This window comes from Opisthocomus hoazin, chromosome 19, assembly GCF_030867145.1.
Source record: "Opisthocomus hoazin isolate bOpiHoa1 chromosome 19, bOpiHoa1.hap1, whole genome shotgun sequence".
NCBI lineage: Eukaryota > Metazoa > Chordata > Aves > Opisthocomiformes > Opisthocomidae > Opisthocomus > Opisthocomus hoazin.
Window position 1 is genome coordinate 10,956,536 of NC_134432.1, and position 26,213 is coordinate 10,982,748.

The 26,213-nt window shown below is 54.7% G+C and overlaps 1 protein-coding gene across 1 annotated transcript in view; it reads right to left on the bottom strand.

Annotated features, from left to right (window-relative positions):
• MEGF9 (multiple EGF like domains 9) overlaps positions 1-4,939 on the bottom strand; it is a 56,546-nt gene extending 51,607 nt beyond the window's left edge. The window contains exon 1 of the mRNA XM_075439474.1: positions 4,522-4,939. Coding sequence (XP_075295589.1) covers positions 4,522-4,831 — 310 coding nt within the window. The 5' untranslated portion in view covers positions 4,832-4,939. The remainder of the gene's footprint in view (positions 1-4,521) is intronic.
• Between the last annotated feature and the right edge of the window lie 21,274 nt (positions 4,940-26,213).

The window sequence follows — 26,213 nt, forward strand, 5'->3', positions numbered from 1 at the left end:
CCGCAGCTGCTCCCGTACTGATCCCAAGTAACACAACCATCTTCCTTCTTCTCAGCCTTCACGTCTGTAAGTTCATTTCCATTTCTTTAAAAAAAAAAAATTTAAATCCTGCTGACATCTTGAAAGCAAGTTATCTCAGTAACCACATTGAACACAATCCCAAGCCCTCAAATGAAGAAAGCTTAAGCTGCCTTCCCAGCGATGAGCCCCAGCTCGCTCTCCCTGGCTCCCCCCTTTCCCCCCCGTTGGGTCAGGGGCGTTCAGGCAGGTGCCTGTGTACGAGCCCAGCACCAAAGGGCTCAACCTGAGCTTGCACCTAAAGAGATGAAGATTTTGAAGGCTGCAAAAGTCCATTGCAAACATTTAGTCTCACCTACTGCTCAGCCCCAGCCATGGAAACCCAACCCGCTCGGGCATTAAACATTCACACGCATCCCCAAGAGAGTCCCACGTCACGCTGAGCACAGAGGAAAAGCTGATCATGGGGCAAACCTTGGTGGGAAGACCTCTACCGAAGGGTGTAATGGCTGGATGGGAAGAGAGAAGAAGAGTGACCCAGAGCTGCAAAAGAGACCAGCACTGGCAAGACATCCCCAAACTGCCTTCAGCAACGTGGCTGCTTGTGCCCCAACGGGGTCTGAGAGCTCCCAGCCCCTCGAGGAGCACAGCCACGGTGTGGCCGGGTCCGGGTGTTGATGGCTCCATGGCTTGGACCAAACTCCTTCCCCTACAACAACACTGCTGGTGCTGTACGGACATCCCTGGTATGTCCACGCGGTGCCTCTTGCACCTGTGGGGTACACAGACCGGTCCCCCATGCCCTGCACAAAAGCAAACCCCTTCACGTCTTGAGCTGGATGATAAAGAAATGAAGCCAGTGCTCATGGCCAAGTCCCCTCCTTGCCCCACTGTCCCCCCCACGCTCAGCTAATTAGCCAGACCACCCCCCACCGCCCCTGGGGATTTGCCAGGCTCCTCTTTACAAACTAAACCCACCAGCTAATCCCACCCAAAGCTGAGCCACCACCCGTCAGAGGGCTCAGGGTGCACCTCCCGCATCTCGGCTGCGAGCATCCCAGCAAGAGACGGCCCCACGCCGGAGGCTGGAGACCCAGCAAACACCACCACACGCCCCGACTCAGCCTTCACCCGTTTCCGCAGCCCCACGGGACGCCTTCCCGTGGCTACTCGGCCCGAGCCCCCGGGCCACCTGCGTTTCCTGCCCCGTGGCTGCAGCTGAAACTGCTTGTTGTCCCCTTCGAGGAGGTGCAGAGGTGATGAGCCAGACCCAAGGTCATATCTGGGACCTGGTGACCCAGGAAGCCGGGTAGAACACTACAGAAACTGTGGGGAGGAGAGAAGGCAACAGCTTTCAGGATCCGAAACACTTAGAAGAGTCTGAAGATGCCTAAAGCCAGGGGTTGGGTGCAGCTCTTCTGCTGACCCAGCCACGGCATGGGGACAGCAAGGCTGGGCGAGGAGGTCTGGGCGTTTCAGCCCACCCATCTGCTCCACGTAGGGCTGGAAAAAGACTCAGAACAAAGGGTCCTTCAAAGAGACCCAGATTGTTTAACACTTCCCTAAAGAAATGGGTAGAATAGAAGAGTTTTGTCCTTCATGCAGGGCAAGCCCAACCAGGACTACGCCGGTAACAGCAGCCGCACCTCTGCTCCGACACCCAGCACCCCCGCGAACAGCAGCCGGCCCCACGGCAGCAGAGCCCAGCAAAGCCCCAGCTTTTGCCTTCAAACAAGACTATTCTGCACAAAAGGAAGCGGCAGAGTCTCGGCAGCAGGCGTCAGAGGCTTTGGCGATAAGGCAGGGGATACTTCTAAGCTTGTCTCCACAAACATGGGGATTAGCAATTTACTTCTCTTAAAAACAAAATCCGGGATTTTAACACGATCACAGGCTTGGAAAGAAAAATAAATATCATGGAACTGGGAAAGGGAAGCGAATGGGAGTGGAACAAGCAGGCGGCTCAGCGGTAGCTGAAGTGCTGCTTCAATCAGAATGAGAAAAATGCATTGAAGTTGGAATTTAAATCTTGGTAGCGCTGAACAAGCACGGGATGCGAGGACGCTCACACCAGTTTCTTACCAGTAATGACGCCATCAGCATTACAGGAAGCCTTTCTAATAACGCGCATGAGAAAAGGCCCATTTGTTTCACGCAATAAAGCATATAATGCATTAATTCCCTATTGAATTGCAAAAGTCATGTTGAAAACATGCCTGAGTTAAAGCAAAAGGAAGGCTTCAGCTAAACCCATGGTGCTCACTGGCTTTACTGTGCCTTCCGTGCTCACCGTCCTCCAAGAGCAAACCTCTCTGCAGGGCTCCAGCACCGCTCAGCAGACGGGGTCAGCACGGAAAATCCCCCCGCAAAACCCACAGAGACCAGCTCCCACGCAGGCCACAGCCATCCCACCCCCCCAGCCTACCCCCCCAGCCCACGGCACGCAGAGGGACGCTGCCGAGCCCGGCATCCCCTCTTGCCACTGCCTCATCCCCCCAGGCACCTCGAAGCCCACCCGACCTGCGAGCGCACCCGCAACCCTCCATCTCAACCCGCCACGCTAGCACAGAACAAACCAGCCCGCTGGAGAAGGCATCACCTGCCCATGCGGTCCTACCCAGGCCATCACCGCAGCGTAAAGGCCCCAGCGAGCAATGTTGAGATCAAGCGGCTGTAGCCATTAATAATTAGCACCTTAAGACTTCAAAGGGCGATGCTGGCCTCCACAATACATCTCAGCACACCCGGGGATGGTGGGGAAGAGCCATCGCCACCGGCGCTCCCGTTTCGCAACTGGGATCGGAAACGCAGAGGGGAGGGCAGCCCGCGGCGGGATCGTGGTGGCACTGAGACCAGACACCGACCCTCCCGACGCGCAGCCCCGGACGGGGGTTACGTGAGCATCGCACACAGCCATGCGAGAGCAGCCCGAGGCCATCGCCCACCCAACCGCCTCGTGCCTCGCACGACACGTGGCCCACACGAGAGGGATGCTCTCGATAAAAACCACGGGAGCCCAAGGTGGGAGCGGCGATGCCTTCCGACAGCGGCAGAAACAAGCGCAAGGCAGACGGCTGGACAGGGAAACGCGTGCTCGGTGTGACAGGGGGCCGGGGCAGGCACACGCACCCCCCGCTCGGCACCCCGAGGGTTGCTGAGCCGATGAGCTCTGGTCACGGCACGCCAGGGAAAACTGCTTTTGCTTTAAGAAAATTCAACCCCTCCTACCTTTATCAGCAATTCCTAATCTTAAACCATCCTGTCTCTTCCAGAGAAAGTAAAGACTGAAACCTCAGTGGGAAAAAAAGGAATTAAAAGTCTGAAAACAAGAGACTCCAGATCTGCAGCTGATTATATTTCTAGCCAAATAAAACAGGTTGATGAATCCAATTGTTCAGACTGCTAAAGCTCCCAGAACAGCAGAGTATCTCCCTTTCACATCAGAGGAAGCATAACACACCTCAACCAAACATCTTCCAGGCGAGGAGAAAAAAATAAATACAAAAAAGGAAAGAATCGGTGCTACAGCATCTGCACGTGTCTGAACACCAAGCTTTGGAAGCACAGAGTGAAGCCCAGTCCTCCAGTAAAATAAGTGGACAAAGCCCCATCCACGGACTCCAGCGGTTTTGTGTACTTCACCTACACGTAAACTGGAGTCTTGGCTCCGAAGGCCACCAGCATTTCCATCTCCCAGCACCATCACCCAGCGTGAGCTCCGGCTGTGGGCACAGCCCTCCAGCCCACCCTCACCGTGTCCCTCCTCGTTGGTAGCTCCGTTTCTTCCCATCACGCTTCGTGCAGCACCGTACGGGTCAGGATCAGGCCTCCAGACCCACGCTTCCCTGGACAGAGAAGCCGGCGGCTCTTCCCTCCCCTCGCTCGCCCGTCAGCGCCCTGCGAGCGTGGGGTCCTCCCGGCACCCACCGAGCTGCACCTGCGCCTCCAGACGCGGGTAGGGACATGGGCTCCAGCGACACCTCGCCATCATCAGCCCTGTCCTGCTGCCGGCACGCGGAGGTGGGACGCCGGGAGAAGCTCAGAGCCAACGCTGCGCCCCAGGGACCACCCGGCGAGGCTCCAGGCCGGTGCCCGGCGGGGTGGACGCTGCCCTGACGCGATGGCGATGGGCACGACGCGTCAACCCACCTCCGTGGGTGCCCGGTGGGCGCCGGGGAAGGCTGCCGGGAGGGGGGCTTTGGGGAGCCGGGGCCAGCACCCGCTCCGCTGCCCCCCAAAACCACCAGCGAGGCCCGCACCGGCACCGGCCCGGGGTGCTGCTGCCCCCCAGCGCCCTCCCACCCCCGGGACCCAGCGACGGGCACGGCGGGTGTGAGACCTCCCGGCGGTCCCGCACCGCGGGGTCCCCCCTCCTGCCCCGCGCGGGGGTCGCTGCGGCCGGAGGGGACCCCAGGACACCCACCCGCGCCTTTGTCCCATCCCGCTCCCCACCACAGCCAGTGGCCCCGCTGCCCCCGACACGGACACGCGTGGGCCGCTCACCTGCGGGGCCGCTGCCCGCCGCCGCCTCCTCCTCTTCTTCCTCCGCCACCGCCTCCTCCTCCTCCTCCTCGGAGGGCGGCGGCGGCGCGGTGGTGCCCCGGGCGGGCTCGGCTGTGGCGCGGGGCCGAGCCGCCGGCGCCGTGCCCGGACCGCCCTCCGCGGGGCCGCCGCTGCCGCTGCCGGGCTCGGGGGGCGGCGCGGAGCCGGAGGGCAGCCCGGCGGCGGCGGCCAGGAGGGCGGCGAGGCAGAGCAGGGCGAGCCCGGTCCTCGGCCGGCGCCTCATGCTGCGGCGCGGCGCTCCGCCATTCATTCACCCGTCCATCCAGGCGCTCCTTCGCCCACCGAGAGGGGCCGGGGAGCGGGGCCGGGCGGCGGCGGCTCCCGCCCGCCTCAGCCGGCCATGCCGCGCCGCTGCCGCTCCCAGAGCCCCGCAGGCGGCTCCCGCCGCGCCCCGGACCCGGCTGACAGCGCCTCGCCCCGCCCAGCGCCCACCGCAGCCAATGGGCGCCGCGCCCGCCCTACCTGACGGCAACTTTGTAAGTCTTTGTGCGGGGCGCAGCCAGTCAGCGCCCGCCGGGGGAGGGCGGGGGGCGGGGCGTCTTTGTGGGGGCGGGGACAGTGGCGGGGGCACCGCCCCCGGCCCCCCCCCCACCGGCCCCGCGGGGGGCGCAGGCGGGCGCGCGGCTCCGTTTTCGTGTCTGCGTCGATATCTGATACATTTTTTTTAATATACATTTTTACATGATTATATTTTTATTATTTTTATTATTTTTCATATTTTTCTTATTTTTATTTTTCATAATTTTATCATATTTTTATTTTTTAAGGTGAAACCCGCCCACCGCCCCATCAATTTTGCACAACAATGAGGAAGGCGCCGGGTGCGCGGCGAACGCGGAGCCGCTGGCCGCGGGGCCCGCCCCGCCGGGGGAGGCTAATCCCCTTCCCCCCATCCCCCGCGGCACCGGCACCCGAGGGGCCCAGCAGTTCGGGGGGGGGGGGGGGGGTCATCGCCCCCCGTCCCCCCCAGCAGCCGCCGCCCCTCGCCCTCGCTTTGTGCTGCGGGGCCGAGGTCGATCCCCACCGGGCGCGGGGACTGGCCCTGGGGACCTTGACACCCACGGGAGCATCCCCGGGGCCGCCGGGTCACCGGCAGTGACCTTGGCCGGATCCCCCGTCCCGGGGGAGCGAGGGGCGGCGCGGTGCGGGGGGGACGCCCGGTGACACCCATATGAATTATGGACACCCCAGGTGACGGCTGGTCCACAGGCCTTGGAGTGGGACGCCGGGAGAACGCCGCTCTCGTCAACGCAAAGGCGTGTGGCTGGTGGGCCGGAGCGGGTTGGTTGGGGGCACAGGGGGTCTCGACCCTGCCCGTGGGTGCGTGGCACTGCCAGGCGAGTGTTTGCATTGTCTCTGGCCGCCGCGGGAGCCGGTGGATGCTGGCAGGGTCTCTGGGATCAGACAGCCCCACCTTCTCCTGCCACACAACCTAGGCTGCGTGTCCTTCTCTAGCGCCATATTTAGGGGTTCTCTGCAAGGGAAATGCTGCCTGGCACAGCCGCTGTGGGCTAATTACTCCACAATAACTCGCTACTCTTCCCCCATCCCCATCCCCTTCCCAGAAATAAATGGGACTTTTATTCCTGCACAATAATGTAAGTATTCTTCCCCAGCAGCTATGCTGCGCCGTTTCCCCACGGAGACAAGCCCTTCTGAGATTTGCTTTTTGTAATCGCTGTCAGCTTATCATTCCCCATGGGGACCGAGGAGTCCCTCCGATCGGGGGGAATACAGCTGGCCGAGAGGGAGGATGGTTTGCTGATCGAGTGTCTCCTCCAGCGATTCACACAAGGTTATTGTCTATGGGAAGGAAGGAAGGAAGAAGCCGAGCAGAAGAACGATTGTTAAGGAAAGAGTTGTCTTGAACAAAGAAATTCCTTAGTTTTAAATAAAAGCTGTGCAGCCTCAGCAGCCCAAGGATGGACCTAGTGCCCATCTCCCGGCTCAGGGCTGCTCCCCGCGGAGGCATGAGAGCCCGCACAGCGCAGGCTGCCAGATCTGCTCATCTGGTTTCCAAATTGTTATGATCTCCCATTTCTGCTTGGGAGGAGCAGTTAAGCACATCACAACCTGTCTTCTCTTTATTCGCAGGTGGCCCCGTGCTGTCACCCCAACACGGGAGAGACAGAGGAAGATCCTGCCTGGGTCAGATGTCCTCGGGGCATCCTTACCCCAGCAGAAGCCACGGAAGAGGACCCTTCAGCCCCAGGAGGTGGGATCACGCACAAAACCAGAGACTGCTCCTGCACATTTGGCCCAGCTGACTTATTTCTGTCCCAACTTGTCATGAGAATCATCCTAAAGAGCGGCAGAAATCCAGCTGACTGTCTCTGCTGCGGTGGTGGCACACGCAGCCCAGAGCCTTCGCGGTAATGCCACGTCCCAGGGACAGGAGGGGCAGAAACTGCCAGGGCAGAATTCCCACGCCGGTGGAAATCATCGCCAGCCCCCAAAGCTGCGAGCGGGCACGGCGAGGGCTAGGAAAAACACTGGGAAAAGGCGATGGAAGGTGCTGGGCGAAGGGGATGGAGGGTGCGGGTGGCATCTCCCAGGCCCTGCGCAGGGACAGCTTCAGCTGGACCTGCCGCTCCCCCTGTTGATGTCAACCAGAGCTGCAAGGGCTCCCCAGCCCCCAGCCCCGGGCCCAAACCATCCCCGGCCGGACCCCCCAAAAAGCGAAAGCCCGAAAAGCCGCTGGCCGCTTCCGAGGGCCTTCAGCCGGCGATGCCAAGGGCGCAGCGCAGACCTGCGCTGGCATCGCGCCACCGAAAATTTCGTGCTTCCCTTCTCTTGATGTTTTCGGTTTGCGATGAGAAGGTGGGAAACGCATGTCGGAGCGGGATGGATCCTCGGGGAACGGGGAGGGCTGACACAGCGCCCGGGCTGTGAGCAGGGAGCCCAGCCTCCATGCCTGCTTTTTTCATAAGTTTTGAGGGTATCGACGCCCTCTCCGGAATTGCTCCTATTCCATCAAATCAGCAAGATTTTCTTCCCCAGTGGAAAGTTTCCATCAGATCTTTAGCAACCAGCTCTTTCTCTGACCTATTTGCAAGCCCCAAGCCGCTCTCCTCACCACCCACTGCTTGAAAGCTTTGCTAATTCAATGAGATGTTAATTCTGACACCCAGCCTAACTCACGATACAAAAACTTTTCTTTTTTTTTTTAATTATCATTAATTGCAATGCAGGAGTAATGAATCCCCTCCGCAGACATAGTGTTCAAAGCGCCCAGCAGCATTTTGCTGCGCATCTCCCATTAAGCCAGCGTGTGTTGAGTGGTTTCTGACGGTTCCGTGTGCTCTGGGGCAGGCAGAGACCGGGAACGTCGGGGCCGCACAAATGTGCCGCGGGGACGGAGGAGCAAAGCTGGGTCTCAGCCTGGCCAGGGCGTGTAAGCGTGAGCTGGCGGCTGTTCTGCTCTCTAAAGAGCTCGTTGCAGAAGGGCACTGTCAGTTATCAGCACATCAGGATCATCTTTTAGGGCAAACTTATGCTGAAAATGGAAGGGGTTATTGGTGAGACCCCACAGGCTTTATCAGAGCTGCACGTGATGCTGGAAACTTTTCCACCTTCCTTTAAGAGCCTGAGCCAGTGGGTTTTTGTGGGACTCGCCCCAAAGGAAGGTGCCCTCCCCTGCCTCGGCAGAGCCCTGTCAAGCGTTGCCCTGATTTAAGGGAAATCAATATATTCTTTATGCTGCACTTCCCCAGTGAATATTTTCATTATTTCACATGCACATTTATCATTTGTTTAAATCATCCACTAAAGAGTAGTTGAGAGTCAAAATCCCAGGAGCATCTCTACGAACCCGCGCGTGAGATGCAGGAACTGACGTTAAACACAAGCACAAGCCAGGGCTTTACTTTCACTGCTGGAGCCAAGTAAGCAGCCTGTGTGTTGCGAAGCAAATAATTCTTAAAAATCTTTCTGTTTTCATGACCAGGCCAACGTTAGCAACAAGAAGATGCCAGTTCGAGTGCAGAGCTCTGTATCTTCATCTCTTTCTCCATGTGTTTCAAAAATAAAACACCTTCTACGTGGTTGTTCTTGAACGGCAGCCTTGCCTTAGCTGAAGTGCACGCGTTGCCTACATTTATCCTCTGATTTGAATATAAATGAAAGCGAATGAATTAAAAGCGGAGCCTGGAGAGCGTCTCTGCAGGCGTAGGGCTGCTGGTGGCAGGGCTTGGTGGGCAAGGCCCCACCTCGCGGTGTGGGAAGAGCATCCGCAGCATCGCCGAGCCTCCGCGAGCCGACAAATTCCTCCTCCTTTGGGGTCCAGTTGCCTCACACGTTGTGCTCACGGGGGATCTCCCCTTGCATGTGTCTCCAAAATAAGGATGTAGCTTTGAAAATGCCTCTGGCTGACTGCTCTGGGCATGAACCCCATCCCTGCAGAGCGGTGCTGAGCATCCCCGCCTCGGGCTCTCTGCGAAGAGGAGCCTGCTCCCGGCTCCCGAAGGGGCATCCCTTTGCCCCGGCCACGAGCCGCCCCGCAGCCTCCGCAGGCCTCACACCCCTTTTTTATCTTGTAGAAAGCAACTGCAGCAAGGAAACAGCAAACGTCTGGTGTCTTTTTTTGCAACTTCCCAGCCAGCAGCAGAAGTCACGTCCCCGGCCAACAGGGCTGCAAAAGGCCGCGTGCCGCAGCAGCCGCCGCTCCTACCGTGAGCACAAATAAACCCCGCGTTAGCACAGGTCTGTCGTCACTTCAAATAAATGCAATTAGCAGCCAGACCGCCCTCTCTTGCAGGGGGTGACCGCCGGCAGCAGGGAGCAGGACGCGGCCGTGGTACGTGCACTGCTGACAGGTCCCAATTCCGCACGCGATAAAGGGCGGCTTAACTCTCAGCATGTCGAGGTCGTACAAATGTAAAGCTAAGCTCCTTTTCGCATCAAAAATGTCCTACAAATGCAAAAGACTGAATAAATTGGCTATGTTTATCGCTGCGCTCCGAGAGCTTGGATCAAAAGGGCTGAGCAGGGAGGGACAGGCTCTGCGCTGCTGACTCTGGTCTCTCAGAAATTACAATTTCTCTTCCATGGACAACTGTGGCACTTTCAAACCTCTTTTGATCTCCAAATCCTACTGTCCATCCCAAATTTCCCAGAGAAAGTTTTCGGAAGTGTTGATCGCAGGGTATTGCCTTTGCCGTGTTAACTGAGCTGCAGCAGCCGAGGCGGGCACCCGCAGCTCGCCCAGTGGAAGGCTGGAAGGAAATTAATCCGACTCGTAACGTCAAAACTAAAGCGAGCGATTTGTTGAAATGAAATGCTTTGGAAAATAATTATCCTCTGAAGGTCAAAATGAGTGGTTCCGATTTTTTTCCCCATCAATAAGTTCCCACATGTTCCCACAAAATGATTTGATTTCAGCAAAACGGCGCTCTCCAATAAAAATTGCTTCCGTTGAAACCCTCTCTCCCCTTCCCACTGCCAGAAGAGCTTTGCCTGCCGCGGAGCTCCCTGCAGAGCTGGAAATGGGAGCAGGACCCCGGGGCTGGTCTGTGCCTGGCCGTGCCAGCCCTGGGGCATCTCTCGGAGACCGTGCCTCTCGGCTGACCCACGGAAGCTGCGTGTGGCTGCAGTCCCACCCGTGTGCACCCACGGGCAGCTGCTCCGGGCTACCACCACAGGCTTTCCTTCCCGCTCCCTTGCACACACACCTCACGTGTGCGCACACACACGCTGTCCTCATTGCACGCCCCAGCCGATTCCCTCTCCATCGTGCACACCTTGGCTCACACTCCTTTTGCCTCCAAAACATCCTACAAGAAGCTTCCAGACTTCTGTCCAACGCAGCACCCGCAGCCCCCGGCATCACCCCGGACCCCCCTCCCCAGCCCCTGTCTCCAGGGATGCTGTCCTCCCGACTTCGAGGGGCACCACTCCATGGCAGGTACTTTCTGCTCCCTTTTTTGTTTCTGTTTCTGTGAATGTGAGGCACAAAAGAGAGACAACCGTGCCACTGGGTAGGAGAAGAGGAGCATCCCTTCAAATAAGATTTAGAAAAGCGGCGTGGGAAGGTTTTCCATAGCACACATCCACAGAAGAGAGCAGCAAATCCTCTCGTCGTTTGACAGCAGATCGTGGAGGCAAGTCCTGGAGTGTGAGACACTGAGCTACCAGGGATTATACAATTCCATTGAAAAAGGGCTTTTTTTCCAGATCCCTTTAGTAAATCTCCTGCTATTACCCACCCTAAAGCACTGGTAACCCTTCCAATCTCTCCTGCTTCCTGCCACGGGCATACATTTTGCCTTTCACTCTGGGGCTCAGGGTTTTTTTACTGAATATTGAAAGCGCATTATTGCCTGGGACGAGGGCTGGGAGGGGATAAGGGACCAGGGGACCTGTCCAAATTAAACAGCTTTTCCCACATTACCTAATGCGGGGGTCTGGCCACACTGAACCAGGTGCTCTCCCCAGAGCCCAAGCTCCCCCCAAAGCACTCAAGGCCAAGTTTGGTATTTGACAGTTTCCATATGTTCATTTTAATGAATGCCCAGGAGTCTCCAGCAAGGCCAGGGCTTGTCCTGGCCGGCGGCAGGGGCTGTGGCTGCAGCATCACATGAGGAGTGGGGCGGGGGGTGCAGCTGGATCTGGGATCAGGCTGGCCAGAAGCCCAATTAAGTGCAGTATTTGGGACAAGACACCGTCAGCATTTGACCGTTTCAGCTGCCAAACCCTGCCTCCCCTGCACAACTTAGGAGAGTCTTGATGTGAACGCAGGACGAAAGGTCCCTGATCTTCGCAGGGGTGCAGGTGGGGCAGTTAGAGGCCGTTTCAGTTCTCCCTGGACAACCTATCAGCTGACAAAGCAAGACCTCTTATTTCTGCTTCTCCATCAAGTGCTTAGGACTGAGCTTCATCGCTACGAGAAGTCACAACCAGGCACTGCCACATCCCCAAACACAACCATGCCTTTGGTGAACCAGCTGCTCTCAGCACATCCCAAAACCCAACCGTGCCTTTGGTGAACCGGCTGCTCCTAGCACATCCCAAAACCCAACCGTGCCTTTGGTGAACCAGCTGCTCTCAGCACATCCCAAAACCCAACCGTGCCCAGCTGCTCTCAGCTGCCAGGAGCGGGGGACGCAGGCGGTGGGGTGGAGGGAAGGAGCCTGGGAGCCGGCAGCGGCTGCGTCGCTGGGAATGGGGCCAGGCACGGCAGCGAGAGCAGGAGCGCAGAGGAAGGGGTCTTCCCGTTGTCCAGGACAAAAGACCAGATGTACGCCCAGGGTAGGGAAAATCCCAGCCCCCGAAAGCCAGATCTGGCGTTTCCACTCGGAAGGGCCTCAAGGCTGTTGTTATGAGCACGTTCTGCACCAGCACAGCTAAACCCCCTCTTAAACTGATTTCATTAATTCGGGACAGCTACTCCTCCATCCCCTTGCAGCGGGCTGTTCCGACCGGCCACACCCTGGCCAGCCGCTCCGCACCTGCACGTGGTTGTGTCAAGGGGGAAGCTTTTGCTTGTCTCTGATTTTTTTTTTCTTAAAAGCCAATAAGCAAAACAAAGCCCCGTGATGGATTTTTTTCCTTTCTTTTCTTGACTGCATCCTTGCTCCTGAGTTACCATCCTTCGTTAGCCCCGCTCAGAAGCCTGGCAGATAAGCCCAAACCTATGTGCTAATGCATCCTTTTGGATGTCACTGCACTGCTGAGTGTATCCATACAGTCATTTTAACCCAAGGATCTCCACGTTAAGCCCTAGCTGTTAAATGCTAGCTTGTGCCTTAGCTAACACATGTCTTTCAGAAAAGACCCCAGTGTTCATTTCAAGACACGGAGAAAGAAAAAAATACCATTTTCCACTGGATTCGTTCCAAAATGTTGGACCTGTTTGGGTTTTTTTTAACAATGAAGGTGATTAAGTTTCCATTTTTGACTTAATCTGGCTCTTGCTTCCAGCCATCAGTTTGTGTTTTTTCCCCCTGCTATATTACAGAACCCACAATGCCCACTCCTTTCTCCCTGTGAAGGTATTTATACACTGTCATCAAGTCACCCCTCAACCTCTTTTTTTAATAATGCAAACAGATGGAGGTCTTTAAGATCTCTCCCCTGTAAGGCCATTTCTCCAGCCCTTCAATCATTTTTGTAGCTCTTTTCAGCACTCTCCAGCACCCTCTCTTAAATGCAGACACCTGAACTGGATGTAAAATTCCCAAACCAACCTCCCCAGTCCCATAAAAAGATGAAATCCTCTCCCAGCTCCTACTCACCGTTTCCACTCTCCTGCATCTGAGAATCTCATTCAGTCTTCTGGCTAAAACATCACACATTGCCAGGAGACCCCCACTGAGCTGGTGCTCCACTACAACCCCTCCTCGAGTCCTTATACAGAGCCAGACCAGCCCAAAGTACCCCCTTCGCTAAGGCTGGAGCTCCCTCTTCCTTCCCAGGTGCTGCTCACTAAACTGCTCCAATTTCACGCTTATTCAGGCCATAAGAGTGTTTTTTTTGTCTCTTACTGCAAATGCATGGCTTGCTAAACGCTGGATACTGACCCATAACTGGGAAAAGGGAGGGGTTTTTTGCATCAGATGTTACAATTTCCCTGTTGTCCCTTTTATCCCTTTCCTTGTCATCACTAGTCCCGGGTTTTGGTGCTCAAGGGGTGCAGACATCCATCCACGGCTGGGCTCAAGCCCGAAGACCATCGCGGAGCAGGGGATTGAGCCAGCTGGCCCCGGCTGGGTCATATCCAGGTACCACGCGAGCCGACGAACGTGGGCTGGGCAGCACGGTGCAGTGCTGGGGAGCGCGGCGGCAGCCAGGGTAGCCCCAGGCTCCTGCCATTTCCCTGGGCAGGATTCAAAACAGATCAGTGCTGATAACACGGAGAGATTTTAGGCACTGGCATTCGGTGTAGCCAAGCTTTGCTGAGCAATGCAGCTGCCAGCGGAGCTTCTGGGAGCTGAAATATCTGAAACTCTTCTTCCCCCTTTCTGTTCCTTCCTCAGCTTAACATTGCAGCTATGGTGTATACACACACTTCTCCATCTGGGAACAACAGTCCATCAGCATCCTCTGGGCTGCGAGCAGCATGGTCACTTATTCCCAGTATTATGGGACAGTTTTAAAGAAATCTAAATAACATGCTGGAAAAAAATGCTTCTTGCTGGAGGGCTGCTAACAATTCCCTGCTCTTTAACCAGCAGGTGATTTCTCTGTGGCAAAAATCACTTTTGTGGGAGGAAGATTACCAGCCAGGATGTTTTTTCCGCTGCGAAATCGCTAAATTCCCAGCAAGCGAGGCGAGGCTTGGCCTGCCCGGTGCAGGTGGGTGGTGGGGTGGGCAGGGGGAGGCAGGCAAGGCGGCCGCGGCCGCTGCATGTCAGTGTTGCTCCACGCAGCGCGCACAGCTGTGCAACATCTGCCTCCGGCACTGGAGCCAGTCTGCTCTCGGCTAAAACACTGCGTCCTCAGGGGACTGGGGCTCGGAGGATGATGTCACAGCTGTTCTCGGACAGAGGGACAGCCCTGTTTGTGTGGCACGACTGGCCGGTGGTGCCTAGCTCCCAGTAAGGGCTCAACGGGTGGGAACTGCATCCCCAGTCCAGCAGAAGTTGTCTGGCCAGTAAGCAGGTACCCAGGGGAGCGTGGCCCTGGGCTGCAACGACACATCTGACGCCCCTCCTGAGCCCCATGCCAGGAACAGAACTCCTTCAGACCCCACCATGGGGTCTAGCTTGGCACAGCTGCATGAAGAAAGGATCACCTGACATTCCCACTCCCGGTTTCTGCACGGGCCAGGTTCAGCAGTCAAAGCCACCGTAGCCCCGGGCAGGCGTGCTCTGGACATCGCCCTTGTTCGCAGTGCAGTGCTGGTGTAACCCCACCAAACAGCAGTGCCAGGACCCGTGGGTCCGCTGCTGGGCTCCCCAGTGCAGCAGCCTCCCTGAATGGCTCGGCTGATGTCCAGGGCAGAAGGGATGCCGTGCCGAGCATCCCACTGGGACTGTGCGTGGCTGCCCACAAAAACCCTCCAGTAATGCAGAAGAGAGACAAAATCCCTACATGATGAGTAATTATTGCCAGAGTTAGTGGTGTGGGGTACTCAAACCTCCACACCAGCCTCACGCTGCTCTTCCTGAATTCTATATTAACTCATGCTTTTGATGGCCCCCATCCTGCTGGAGGAGAAATCTATAATTTGGGGCCTGGATTTTCCTTCCATTGCCTTGGTAACGTATTTCCTTGTTGTGTCCATCACCTCGAAGAAATATATATTAAAAGGTGTGAGGAGAAAGGTGAAAAGTGGCGTGGCCACCAGCAAAACACGTTGTCCTGGGAACCCAACGTGCTTCCCACCTGCAGACCCAGGTCTGTGATTAACCACGCAGGTGGCCAGGTCGGACCTGTGGTTTAAAGAAAAGGGAAACAAAAGATAAGCATTTTGCTCTGATTTAGTGGAATAACAGTACTGACAGTACCTCATGCAAGGGTAGAAGGGGAGCTGGATTTATGTAGTGGAAACGCAGCTGTCCAGAAGTGAACAAAGGTCTTGCTGACTTTGGGGGCAGAGAGGGGTGTTGAATTCAAAGGCTGCAGATTTGCTGGCTGCATGCCCGAGCCCTACAAACAGCCAGGAGGGCTTGTCCAGGTGTCTCACCTGGCATGGAGTAAGATACTTCAGCTCAGGAGATGTCCTCGCCCTCCGCTCAGAAAGTCCAACGCTTGGACTCTCTGAAGGAGAGGTCATCCTCTAGATCAGCAGCGCTTCTCTGTGCTTCCTTCCCTCATCTCCAGTAAAGGAGGGGGTGGGCACTTTCCAGCCTTACGAGGAGGTCCTGAGGGTTTATTTGTCAAATGTCTCTGTGGTAGCATTTCCCTAACATCTGCCCTGCGAGATCTCTGGTGCCTGCAGATGAGATCAGCCCCACTGCATCCCTGGGCTGAGCTCCCGTGAGCAGCCCAGAAGGTACAAGGCAGCAGCCACCACGCCAGGGACATAGGCAAAGGGACATGGTCATGGATTCAGGGGAATGGCCAGGAGCTACCAGCTAAACAGCTTTGGGCTTTTTCATGTGTAAATCTAGTTTTAGCATTAGAGCTTGTTATGTGGCAACCTTTGTTGCAGAGAAAGTACAGAAGCTGGCAGAGACATTGCCCTAGAGAGAAAGTGCTGTGATGCCCCATCACGCTCTCAGCCACACGGGCTGTGCCAGATGACAGTTAGTCAGCTCTTTTTTTTCTTTCAAGCTCCTTTGCTAGTGCAGTATCCACAAAATGCAGCTGTGCTCCAGGAAGATGACAGGCCAAATCCTGGCCTGCTTTGGGCCTGAACCCAACAGGGAGCAATCAAGTTGGAGCTGAGAAGGCAGCGGTGATTTGTGACCCTGCTCCAGTCGGCCCAAGAGGCTCCATGACCTGTTAAGGAGGCGCTGGGGCAGATTACTCACCCCACAAGCATGAGCAAGCGGGGAAGGACTGCCGTGCAGGGCTGCATGGCTGAGCCAGAGGTTGAAGGAAGAGCCATGGACAGCCCATGGAGATGCTGAGAGAGCAAGTGCTGGGTCCCGTGCATTGCCTGGCACTGCCAGCACCCCAAAGCCTCGTGAGCAATTGCAAGATGGACAAGACTGCAGAAAATTAAGCCCTGGGCATGTAGTCCTGCAAGCCGTCCTCACCCAGACCCTCAATGAGCTTGACCTGCACGTATCCTGCAAGCACCAGCTTTGCAGCTTGGAATGAAGTTGCAGACTGCCTTACGGGTGCTACGGAGGGAACAGGAGGCTCCAGCCTGACAGAGTACCAGAGTGGTTTTGAGGATCAGACCCATGTTTTGGCTGCAGCTCGGCTCTCTGCGCTCTCTGAGCTGGGTCTGAGCTTCCCCTCCCCAGCTTTGTACCACATGGATGTTTCTGTGCAGCCAAGAGATTTGCTCAGTGACTGTAACATAAACTTGGGAAATACTTCCTCAGCCAGAAAGTTATATAAAGTGCATTCCCTACGATGCACAATTTCTCTGTTGGCATCATCGTGCCTATGCAAGGAATATCCATGGTGATTGTGCCCACGGCACCCGCCTGTACCGCCTGCAAATAGGAAAAATGCAGCTCTGATTTCAATAGGTGCAGGTGCTTGGAAAAACCACTGAAACGGAGTCATTATTCTGTTGGACAACACAAGTGTGTCAAAACGAAACCATCAAAAGGTCTCAGCCATTTCACAGAAACACCATATCAGGGGCAGAAAGAGAAACACATTGCTCCTGCCGAGCCACAACATCCTCTTCCCAAACTTTTGGAATGAGTTATCTGGAGTTTTTCCATTCTGAAACAATTTTTAACATCTAATTTTAGAATATAAAATAAATCATCATGAAAACAAAAATGTTTTCAATTATTAGAATCTGTTTGACCAAGCACAAAATATTTTTTCCAGACTAACTCTCGCAGATAATTTCAAAATTTTTCAACATCTCTCCTGGCTGGAAGTAAAGTCCTCGCCAGCACTCAGATACCCACCCAGTCTGTCCACAGCAGACACAGCGAAGCAGCATGAACACAGCCAGCGGAGCATTGCGTTGAAATCCTCTGGCTTTGCTACTAAGACTTTGTCCTGAGGAGGCTGAGATATGATGGAATTCATGCTTGTTAAAAGTATCAGCACAGACCATGTCAGTTATTTTATTCTTCAGAGCCCACGAGGCACCGAGGTCTTGGACGGGTGGCAGCACAAAGGTCACCATCGCTGTTCACCTGGAGAGGAGTTCCTGGCTCAGAAGTGACTTTCATTGCTGTAAAACATCTCCAGTACCCTGTGCTTGAGGTAAAACCTGAAATGTGGATTCTTCCCGACTTCAGAAAGTCATTTAATCCAGATGCCCAACCGCGTGGTGAGCTGGGCTGGAGGGAGGAGAGAAGGGGATGCCATTTCCAAAGATCAAATGGGTGCTGTGAGTCTGCTGGGGTGGGGTGGGGGGGTAGGCTTAGCCCCCATTTTCCAGTCAAAACTGTCATCAAGGTCACTGATGTGAAGGGCAGTCCCACAATGCTGAGAACCTCAGCTTCATGGACAGGTGGCAAAACGGCACAGGTTTACGTAGTTAAAAGTGCTTGGCTCATATTCCCAACATTTTTTGACACTTACTATTACTTACTTCGTGCATAATTAGGGTTTGCAAAGAAAAATGTGAAAAAGGATCCCATCCCAGCAAGCCGTAGGAAGTACACCAGGAATGCACACAGGCACACAACTTTAAAGTTCGCTTAGCTGCCAGCCCAGCGTAGCATGTGTATGGCCGAGCCATCAACGAAGAGGAGCAGAAAGGCAGCTCATGTGCCTGGTGACCCACGTTGGCCATGAGAGCTGTGGAAACCAGGAGTGCCAAGGAGTGTACAGCATCTTGTCCCACCTTGGCCCTGCTCCACCTATTTGGGCTGTGTCTAAGGCAAGAACAACAGCTGTGACTCCTAGCAGGGTCTTGTTGTTGAACACCCTGAGCAGAAGACTTGTTTGAGTGGTTAAGGGACCAGCCATCCTAACTGGAAGAAAGGAAGTGGGACTTTTGCTTTTATAGAGTCACAGAATCACAGAATCACAGCATGGTGGGTGTTGGAAGAGACCTCTGTGGGTCACCCAGTCCAACCCCCTGCTGAAGCAGGGTCACCCAGAGCAGGCTGCACAGCACCACGTCCAGGCGGGTCTGGAATATCTCCAGAGAAGGAGACTCCACAGCCTCCCTGGGCAGCCTGGGCCAGGGCTCCGTCACCCTCAGAGGGAAGAAGTTCTTCCTCATGTTCAGACGGAACATCCTCTGCTTCAGTTTGTGCCCATTGCCCCTTGTCCTGTCGCTGGGCACCACTGCAAAGAGTCTGGCCCCGTCCTCCTGACACCCATCCTTCAGATATTTATAAGCATTTAAAGGTCCCCTTGCAGCCTTCTTTTCTCCAGGCTGCACAAGCCCAACTCCCTCAGCCTTTCCTCGTAGGAGAGATGCTCCAGTCCCCTTTTAAAACCAGACCTGTGTGCTTCTGCTTAATGCAAGCACAGGGCTCTGCCATTGCCCTGGATCTGAGGCTCCCTGGTAGGTCACAAGCTCAGATGTCCATTGCCCAAAGAACAGCAGCATCCTTCTCAAACACAGAGAGCCAAAGAGAAATCTCCCCTTCCTGCAGTCACAGGCTCCTTCAAGCCCCTTGCAGTCATGTATTCATGAATTCACCCAGAGCCACAGCCTAGCCACAGGTTTCTGAGCAAATCCAACCTTCCCCGTTAGCAGTCAGCGTTTGCAGCGCTCCCTTATGTATTTTCCTCTGTTACAGACAGGATTGCACGTTGTTTCCCAGCTCTTTTGGAGTGGTCTCCCTGTGGTTACCTTCTCCTCCTCTGCCTTCCCCGGCTGCTCCCACCCCGCTGCTCCTGTCCCCATCCCCTGCAAAGAGACCCGCAGGAGACAGGCACCAGCCAAACCGTTCTATGATTCCTTCCTCAGCCCCAGAAGCAGAAACTTTTGTTGTTAAACCTTTTGAAAAAATGACTGAATCTTTATGAACACCATAGGAGGAAAATCCTCGCTTTGAGATCTAAGCGGAGTCAGGACGAATAATACAGACCCGCAGGAGAGGGTGGCTGTCCCCACAGGGCAAGCGAAGGGGGAAAGGCAAGGGAACACAAAGGGAAATGCTTCATTAACTCCTCCTGAGGTTATCTGCTCGGTTTAAAAGCTAATGCCTCCTCCGAAACGGTACAATGCGTCAGCTTGCAGCCCAGTTCATTACAGAGCTATTCTGTGCAACCAGGGACACTTTGACCGGGGCCTCTCTTAGGGCTGTCTTTGACCAGAGCCACCTGCCACCACGGAGCCAAGCTAATGATCTGCCCCTCTGTTACGCCTTTCATGTTTTCTGAAATCACCCAGCTTTATGATCCCGTTCTCCGTTATCTAGGAATAGATCTGAAACCAAGTGGCTGTGGTTTGTAGGGGCATATTTTTCTCCTTGTGCTTCCCCGAGCCATTATGGACTTTCAGCTGGGCTGAGCCATTCGGATGAGCTTGCTGAGAAGTCTCGGTGTGGCAGCAGTGGAGAGGAGTGAGTTTTATGGGAAATGAGATGCTCCAGGGAATAAAACCCCCTGGACAGAGGCCCCTGGGGCTGCCGGTGGCCTCCCTCTTTGATGAGGACGTGGCTGCAAAGCATCTTTCCACTTGGCTGTACCCAGCAGGCACCAAATATCCTGGCACAGGCTTTTGTTTCGGCTCCAGGCAGCGCGTTCCCTCAGGGTCCTGTCTCAGAGCCCATTTCTTCCTTGTCTCTCAGACAGCTGTTTACATTTTTGTTTGCGTGAATAATCTCAAATATGAAGGCTTCGCTTTGCTTTTCACCCCATTAGATAATATTAATTACTGCAGGGAGCCAAGCAGCTTGAAAAAAGAGGGTAAAAAAACACTCTGGAAAAGTTGCAGGCCTTGCAAGTATTTAAAGGGCCATCTGCATCTCCTCCAAAACTGTAGAGACAAGCGAGAGCAGCAGTAGCACATATTTATTCACTAGACATCATGGCAACATTTCTGCTCCTGTCTCTGCCAAGAACTAGCACCAAAAATGTAAAAATGTAAAGCTTGCTGTTCTTCAGGCCCTCCTCTCCTTTGGGAACGCAGCAGAGACGTTGCCTGGATGCATGGCAAGACCCCGACCTCTGGAAGGAGTTGCCTGGATTTGGGGGTCAAACGCCAGCTCTGCCTCTGCCTCCTCCCTCCACACGCATCTCGCCTTGAGGCTTCCCTTTCAGAGCTGCTGCATATCTTCTCCTGGAAGGTTTTCCATCAACATTACGGGTTGGCCGGCCATCAGAATGACGCCCGACTCAAGTGAACTAGCGGTATCCTCCGGTGGGTAGGGATGCAAACAGAAATGCAGATTTCTGACCCTTACCTCCTGCCCCGTATACACGGATTCACCTCTGTGCATCTCTCCTTGGGGACTGAGGTACCATCCCCCAGAGAAATATCTGCTCACCTCACATCTGGACACAAATATTCGTTAGGCATAATAAGGAAAGTCTGAAATCCATTTTAACATGTGCAATGAGACAAGCTGTTTAAGGACAATAATAAATAACAAGAAGTTTATTAATAATTCATCCTTTTCAAGGAAACTTCTTCTCCAGGCAGTCACTCCTGCCTGCTGCCTCTCTTCGACACGAAGCAGGGCTGCTGCTTAGGCCTGTCCCTGATTTTTCGTCTGGATGCCAGCCAGCAAAGCTGCCAGGTGGATGATGCTGATTTACACCCCATCTACGTTTGCTGCTATATTTTCAGTGGGTTGGGGTGTTTTTTTTGTGAATTACCTTTCAGGGCAGCCATCAGTTTTGAAATATAGGGAGGAAACAGCAGCAACTGGAGGAAACATAAAGTGAAATTTAGTCACAAATCTTGTCTATTAATTCCTGTTCCATCCCTCTACTTCCCCAGCGCTTGCCTTGGGAAGTCGTGCCTCTTACTGGCATGCTTGTCGCCAGAGATATTATATTGCTATAAATGTCAGACATTTGAAGAACAATACTATCTATTAGCATGTAAAAGAGTATTATTGTCTGCAAGTTACTAGGTTCAAAGGCGGCATTGTGCTTGGCAAATCGCTGTCTGCAGCTCCCAGCAAACCCGTCTCCCAGTACCCTGCTCCGGGAGCTGGTGGCACACAGTGTGTGGGGACGGAGGTTCTCATCCAGCCCAAAGCACAGGGCTTGACACAAGGAGAAAATTAGGTAGGAAAACTGTACACATGTCTTCAACACCTTTTTGTTATTCTCTGAAGTTACTACTATCTTTCCCTTTGAAAGTAACCTGGGTCTCTAGATCTTTCCTTCTACTCCTATACTAAAATGATACAAAAATGAGAGAGACCTTCAAAACGGAACCTAAATCATCTGCTCCAAAGAGCAAGCTCTGCTCGGTCCCCGGGAAGCAGCCAGCTTGAACCACCTGAGCATCTGGCTGTCGTCTCGAGGGGACTGGTGCTCTCGCACCCCAGATATGCTCCTTCTGACAGGTGCGAGATCATTTCCAGCTGCTTCTCCAGCAGCGACTTGTAGCTGCTTTCCATTCCCAGCCCCTCACAGCAGCTCGGCGTGGGGTGACGCAGGGCTCAGGGTGTCCTGTTAGGCTGCAGAGCACGTGCAATGTGGCTGCACCTCCCAGCTGGGGTGAAATGGTGTCTTGGCACGCTCTGGGGTGCCATGTCTAAATAGTGCTCAACTCCTACAGCCTTGCTGTCACCTCTTAAGCTCAAAGCATTTATTAAAGAAGTGTGAGTCATGCTTTGTCTTGCAGAGGACACTCTGCTTTTCTGGTCTGGTAACTCCACCAGATCTCAGCTCCACGGGCACCTCTACTCCTGGGCCATCCAACCCTCCCTGTCCCTTCCCGCAGCCCCACTCCTCCTCAGCTCCCTTCTGCTTCTTCCCACCCAACTCATTCAGCAGAGGGAGCTGAGTTTGTGGGTGTTGTGCCCACACTTTAGACTTTAAGTTTGGCTGTGAGATGCGTGAGTTGAAGTTAAAGTCCTTGCTGTGCGAAGCGCGATGGTAAGCACCCAGCGCCTGGTGCGGCAGCTGGACAGCTCGGGTGGGAGCGGAGGGCCCGGGAGAAGTCACAGGGTTTGCTGCCAGCTCGCCACGCTCCTGCTGGAAGCAAGTAATGGTGGGGAGGGATATCTGGATGGGTACAATACTCTACCCTTATCCTAAAAAGTCACTGCGGCACAGACACCCCACGGGGCTGCGCTGGCCCCGCTCTGCACCGCGCAGCGAAGGGCGTGAATTTGGGCAGAGCACAGCTTCAGCGCGGGTGGCAAAGCCTGCGCCCGTGAGCGCCTGGGTTAGAAACGAGCACTAACCCCTTTGACTCAGCGGGCTTTGATGCGGAGGAACTGAACTGGCTTTGAGGCAGGGACTTGGGGGAAGCCAGCACCGAGCAGGTGGTGAGGAATGATGTGAACAACCCCGTTAACAAGCGCCGCAGATTAGACCATACAACGGCTCATCAGCATTCAGTCCAAAGGCCACAGGCTGCAAAGGGAAGAGAATAGAGGAGCAACAAGAAGGAGGGGAGATGAAAAGAAAGCAGAGATGGGAATTGGTTTTAATAATATTGTTTCCTAATTACAACACTGCACAGAGAGCAGATGCAGTCTGCTTTGACGTTTACGATTCAGGAAAGGACGTGCCGAAAACACGGCGAGCAAACCGCTAATGTGGGGGAGACAGCGGCAGCACCCACGGCAGCAGCGGTGGTGCGGCACGGATGGAGTGGGTGCCTGAGCATCCGACCTGGGGCTCACATCACCCCATGTGAGCAGTCGCTGCTGCCCAGCACCCTGCTGGTCGTTATCTGAGGCTACAAAATGCATTTTAAGGGCTTCTCCTGACCTCAGTGAGGAGCCGCTCTGGTGAGGTTCGTAGGGAAGAGCCAAGACCTTGCTTGGAGCAGCTCATGTGTGGGGTGAGGGATGGCACAGGCAGCACCCGGTATGGGGACACAGGTTTCTGCAGCAGCTCCATGCATTGGGAGTGGGAACACCTCTTCAGCCACGGCAGATCCATCCTCCCAGCACAGCAGAAACCTGTTGCTTTCCTCATTACGTCCTGAAATATTTATGATTGGAATTCAGTATCATTACCCCAATACCAGAAACCAAGATGACTTCTTGCACAACCCAGCAGCACAGCTGGGACTGTGGGGCAGACCCCTGAGCCTGCCCCACACACTAGCTTCTGCCCCACAGCAAACTAGGCAAGGATGGGCACGTATGGGGATGGTTCGCACCTTCTCCAGTGCACGGGGAAGCCCAGGGCCCATTTCTCTGAGCAGTATGAATATAGGAGGGAGGCTTCAGACTCCTGAAATCTTTCCTCCAGCTTGGCACGGTGTCTGTAAGCCCCCTACACTCATTCAAGCCGTACGCAGAAATCCGCAGGATGAGGAACACTAATGCATGTTTTGGTCCCAGTCCAAAATAAACGCCGGCTAGAATAATCCTCATGGGAAAGCCAAACAGAGGACCCCTTTGTTAGGGACAACTCGGCACGTTACGCTTCATTTGGGCCAACAGCACTTCCAGCACGAGGCTGGGGGCACCATCTGCTTGATGTGGGCAAGGTGGGCTGAGGCCAGAAACCAGAGGAAAAGGGGAATCTCGGGACAACGAGCTTTGGATGATGCCTCTTACATCAGCCTGGCCCTTGAAGACTCAAAAAAGCTTGGAAGAAGAGGGACTGGCAGGTATGTTGGGCACATTAGGGTCTCTGCTGGAGGGAATGTTTTCTAACGGGGCAAGGAGCAGTGGTGGTCTCTCCTGTCCCACTCTCCTTTTGTGCACATCTATGAAGAGGTCCTGCTCCAGGATCCCCTATGTCTGGCTAATTCCTGTTTGGTTGCCTTCAAAAACAGACATAGAGGGACAACAGCATTGAAGGAAACCCTGCAGCTCTCTGCTAAGCTCAGCACGAGCACTGGTCATTTGTGGAAGCTTCTTTACTGGTGTAAATGTAATTAAATGTGTCAGGGAAAAGTCTGCCCTGACCTGAAGGGGACAGGAGGGAGGGATGGCCTGCAAGCTCCTGCATCAGCTCCAGCAAGGGTCAGGGGATGCAAGGTGGTAAGAGAGACCTGTGGCCTGTGTCCTGCCCCTGGCAGAGGTGCTGATGAGTGGGGCAGGTCCAGCTGGGACATCGTTTGCATGATGGAGCGGGGCTGTGCTGGCTGGGCTGGGAGGGTCTCCAGGAGGCAGGGAGATATCTCAGCCACAAGCGTAGGATGCTTTTCTCTCTGAGTTCTGTGCCACGTAGAGGATGTCCTTGCTGTCCCCAGCTGCCAGGTAGGGCCATGCAGGGTGAAATGGGCTCTGTGTGTTCTGGGAGATGTTTGGGGGAGCATGATGGAGGGGCTGCTGGGGTGAGGAAAGCCGGCTGTCCCTAACCTAGGGGCGTAGCTGTGTTTTACTGCCTGAAACCCAGGAGAGTACCTGGGGGTTTAATCTCTGTGTGAAGTCAGCAACAGCCTTTCTGGAGCAGGCTTCCAACAGTGACAGCTTATGGGCTTCTGGGGAGCAGCCCCTGGCTTCTGTTCACCCCAAGTGCCTAGAAGAAGATGGCAGTGGTCCTGGGGGCCAGCTGGCCCGGGAGCGAATATCTGCATCAGGCACCCCACGTAGCATCAAGTAACTGTCTGTCTGCTGTGTATTGGACTCAGATTTGCTGGGAAAGGCCTTTTTGACTTAAAAAGAGATGAAAGGAGGGGACACAAAGCACAGAGCGAATGACTGTGATCAGCTTGGGCTCCTACAAAGTTAGTGTCGGTCGTCCGCTCACGGGTGAGCTTTCTGGTGTTATCGAAGTGGAAACCCAGATATGTTTCAATCCCCCAGGGGAAAAGCTGCAAGAGGTTTGTTTTTCTGACAGCTCTCTTATGATATACAGTCATCTGGCAAAGCAATTTTATTTTTTTTTTTCCCCTTTTATTTATGAGGGCCGAGGGATTGCATTGCTGCAGAGGAACAGCTATTTGCAGCTAGGATGCCATCGCCATTGCTGGCAATTGCTGCTGGTGGAGGGGGGGACCTGTTTCTCTGCTCTGCAGCCCTGTTAGCTGGGAAAGGAGAGGTTTCTGCAGCAGGCAGGGGGCTCAGACTCTCGACACGCTGCCGTCTTCATCGACATGTGTGAAAATTGCATTGGCTTCTCTGTGGTGTTTAGACGACAAAATCACGTTGTTCAATACTGAAGTTGTGGCTCAAAAAGAGCGTAATGCTTATATAGGTTGGGGGGAGAGGAGGGTTGCTGCTGTTTTCGAGTAGATGTGGCTGCACGTGGCTCTTTATCGGATGGAGCTGGAACGTTACAGGCCAGCTGCGAGGAGCTGTAGGAAATTTGTCTGCAGCTCCGGGACGTGAATGGTGCCCATGAGGACTGGGGCTCAGGCCCTGAAGCTGCAGCTTCCCAGCAGCTGACCTGGGCAACAGAGCAGCGTTCGGCAGGGGTGTTGTACCCCTCGGGGCCCTTGGGAACAATGAGGTTTAGTTTCTTTACGCTTGTAAAATGCTCTGCTAGCATGGAAAGGAAGCATTAGAGATGTGCGAATAATTAATTACTAATTAGTTGGTAGATTATTCACAGTTTACAGCCAGAGGCTGAGCTGTTCCTGCAGAGACCGTGGAGAGTGCTGTAATCTGTGCAGGTCTGGGTGGTGGGTGCTGGAAACTCCTTATCCCCGAAGCAGCAGAAGGTACAGCAATAGGAAATACCTGGGAGGAAAAAAAAGAGGTGTTTGGGGAGCTGAAAGGGAGAACAGCTGGTGCTGGGAACGAGGGGATGACACAGTGCCCTTTGGGAGGACGAGAGCAGTCAGAAATGGGATCAAGGCCTCGGTCATGGGCATCCCGAATCCTCTGGTGGGGATCAGGTGTCCCAAGGGGAGCATTAACCCCAGCCCCCACAGCTGCTGCAACAGAGGGGAAGAACCCAAGCCCCGTGGGATGATTAGAGGAGAATTGCCACCAGCTGAGCTGAGCTGGAGGTGGTTTTTAACACCTGCCTCTGAGTAGTGGCACGGTGAGAGGGGTCTGGGGGGGGTTGGTTCCCCTGCAGCTGCTTTGGCCATTGCCTCCCTGCAGCGG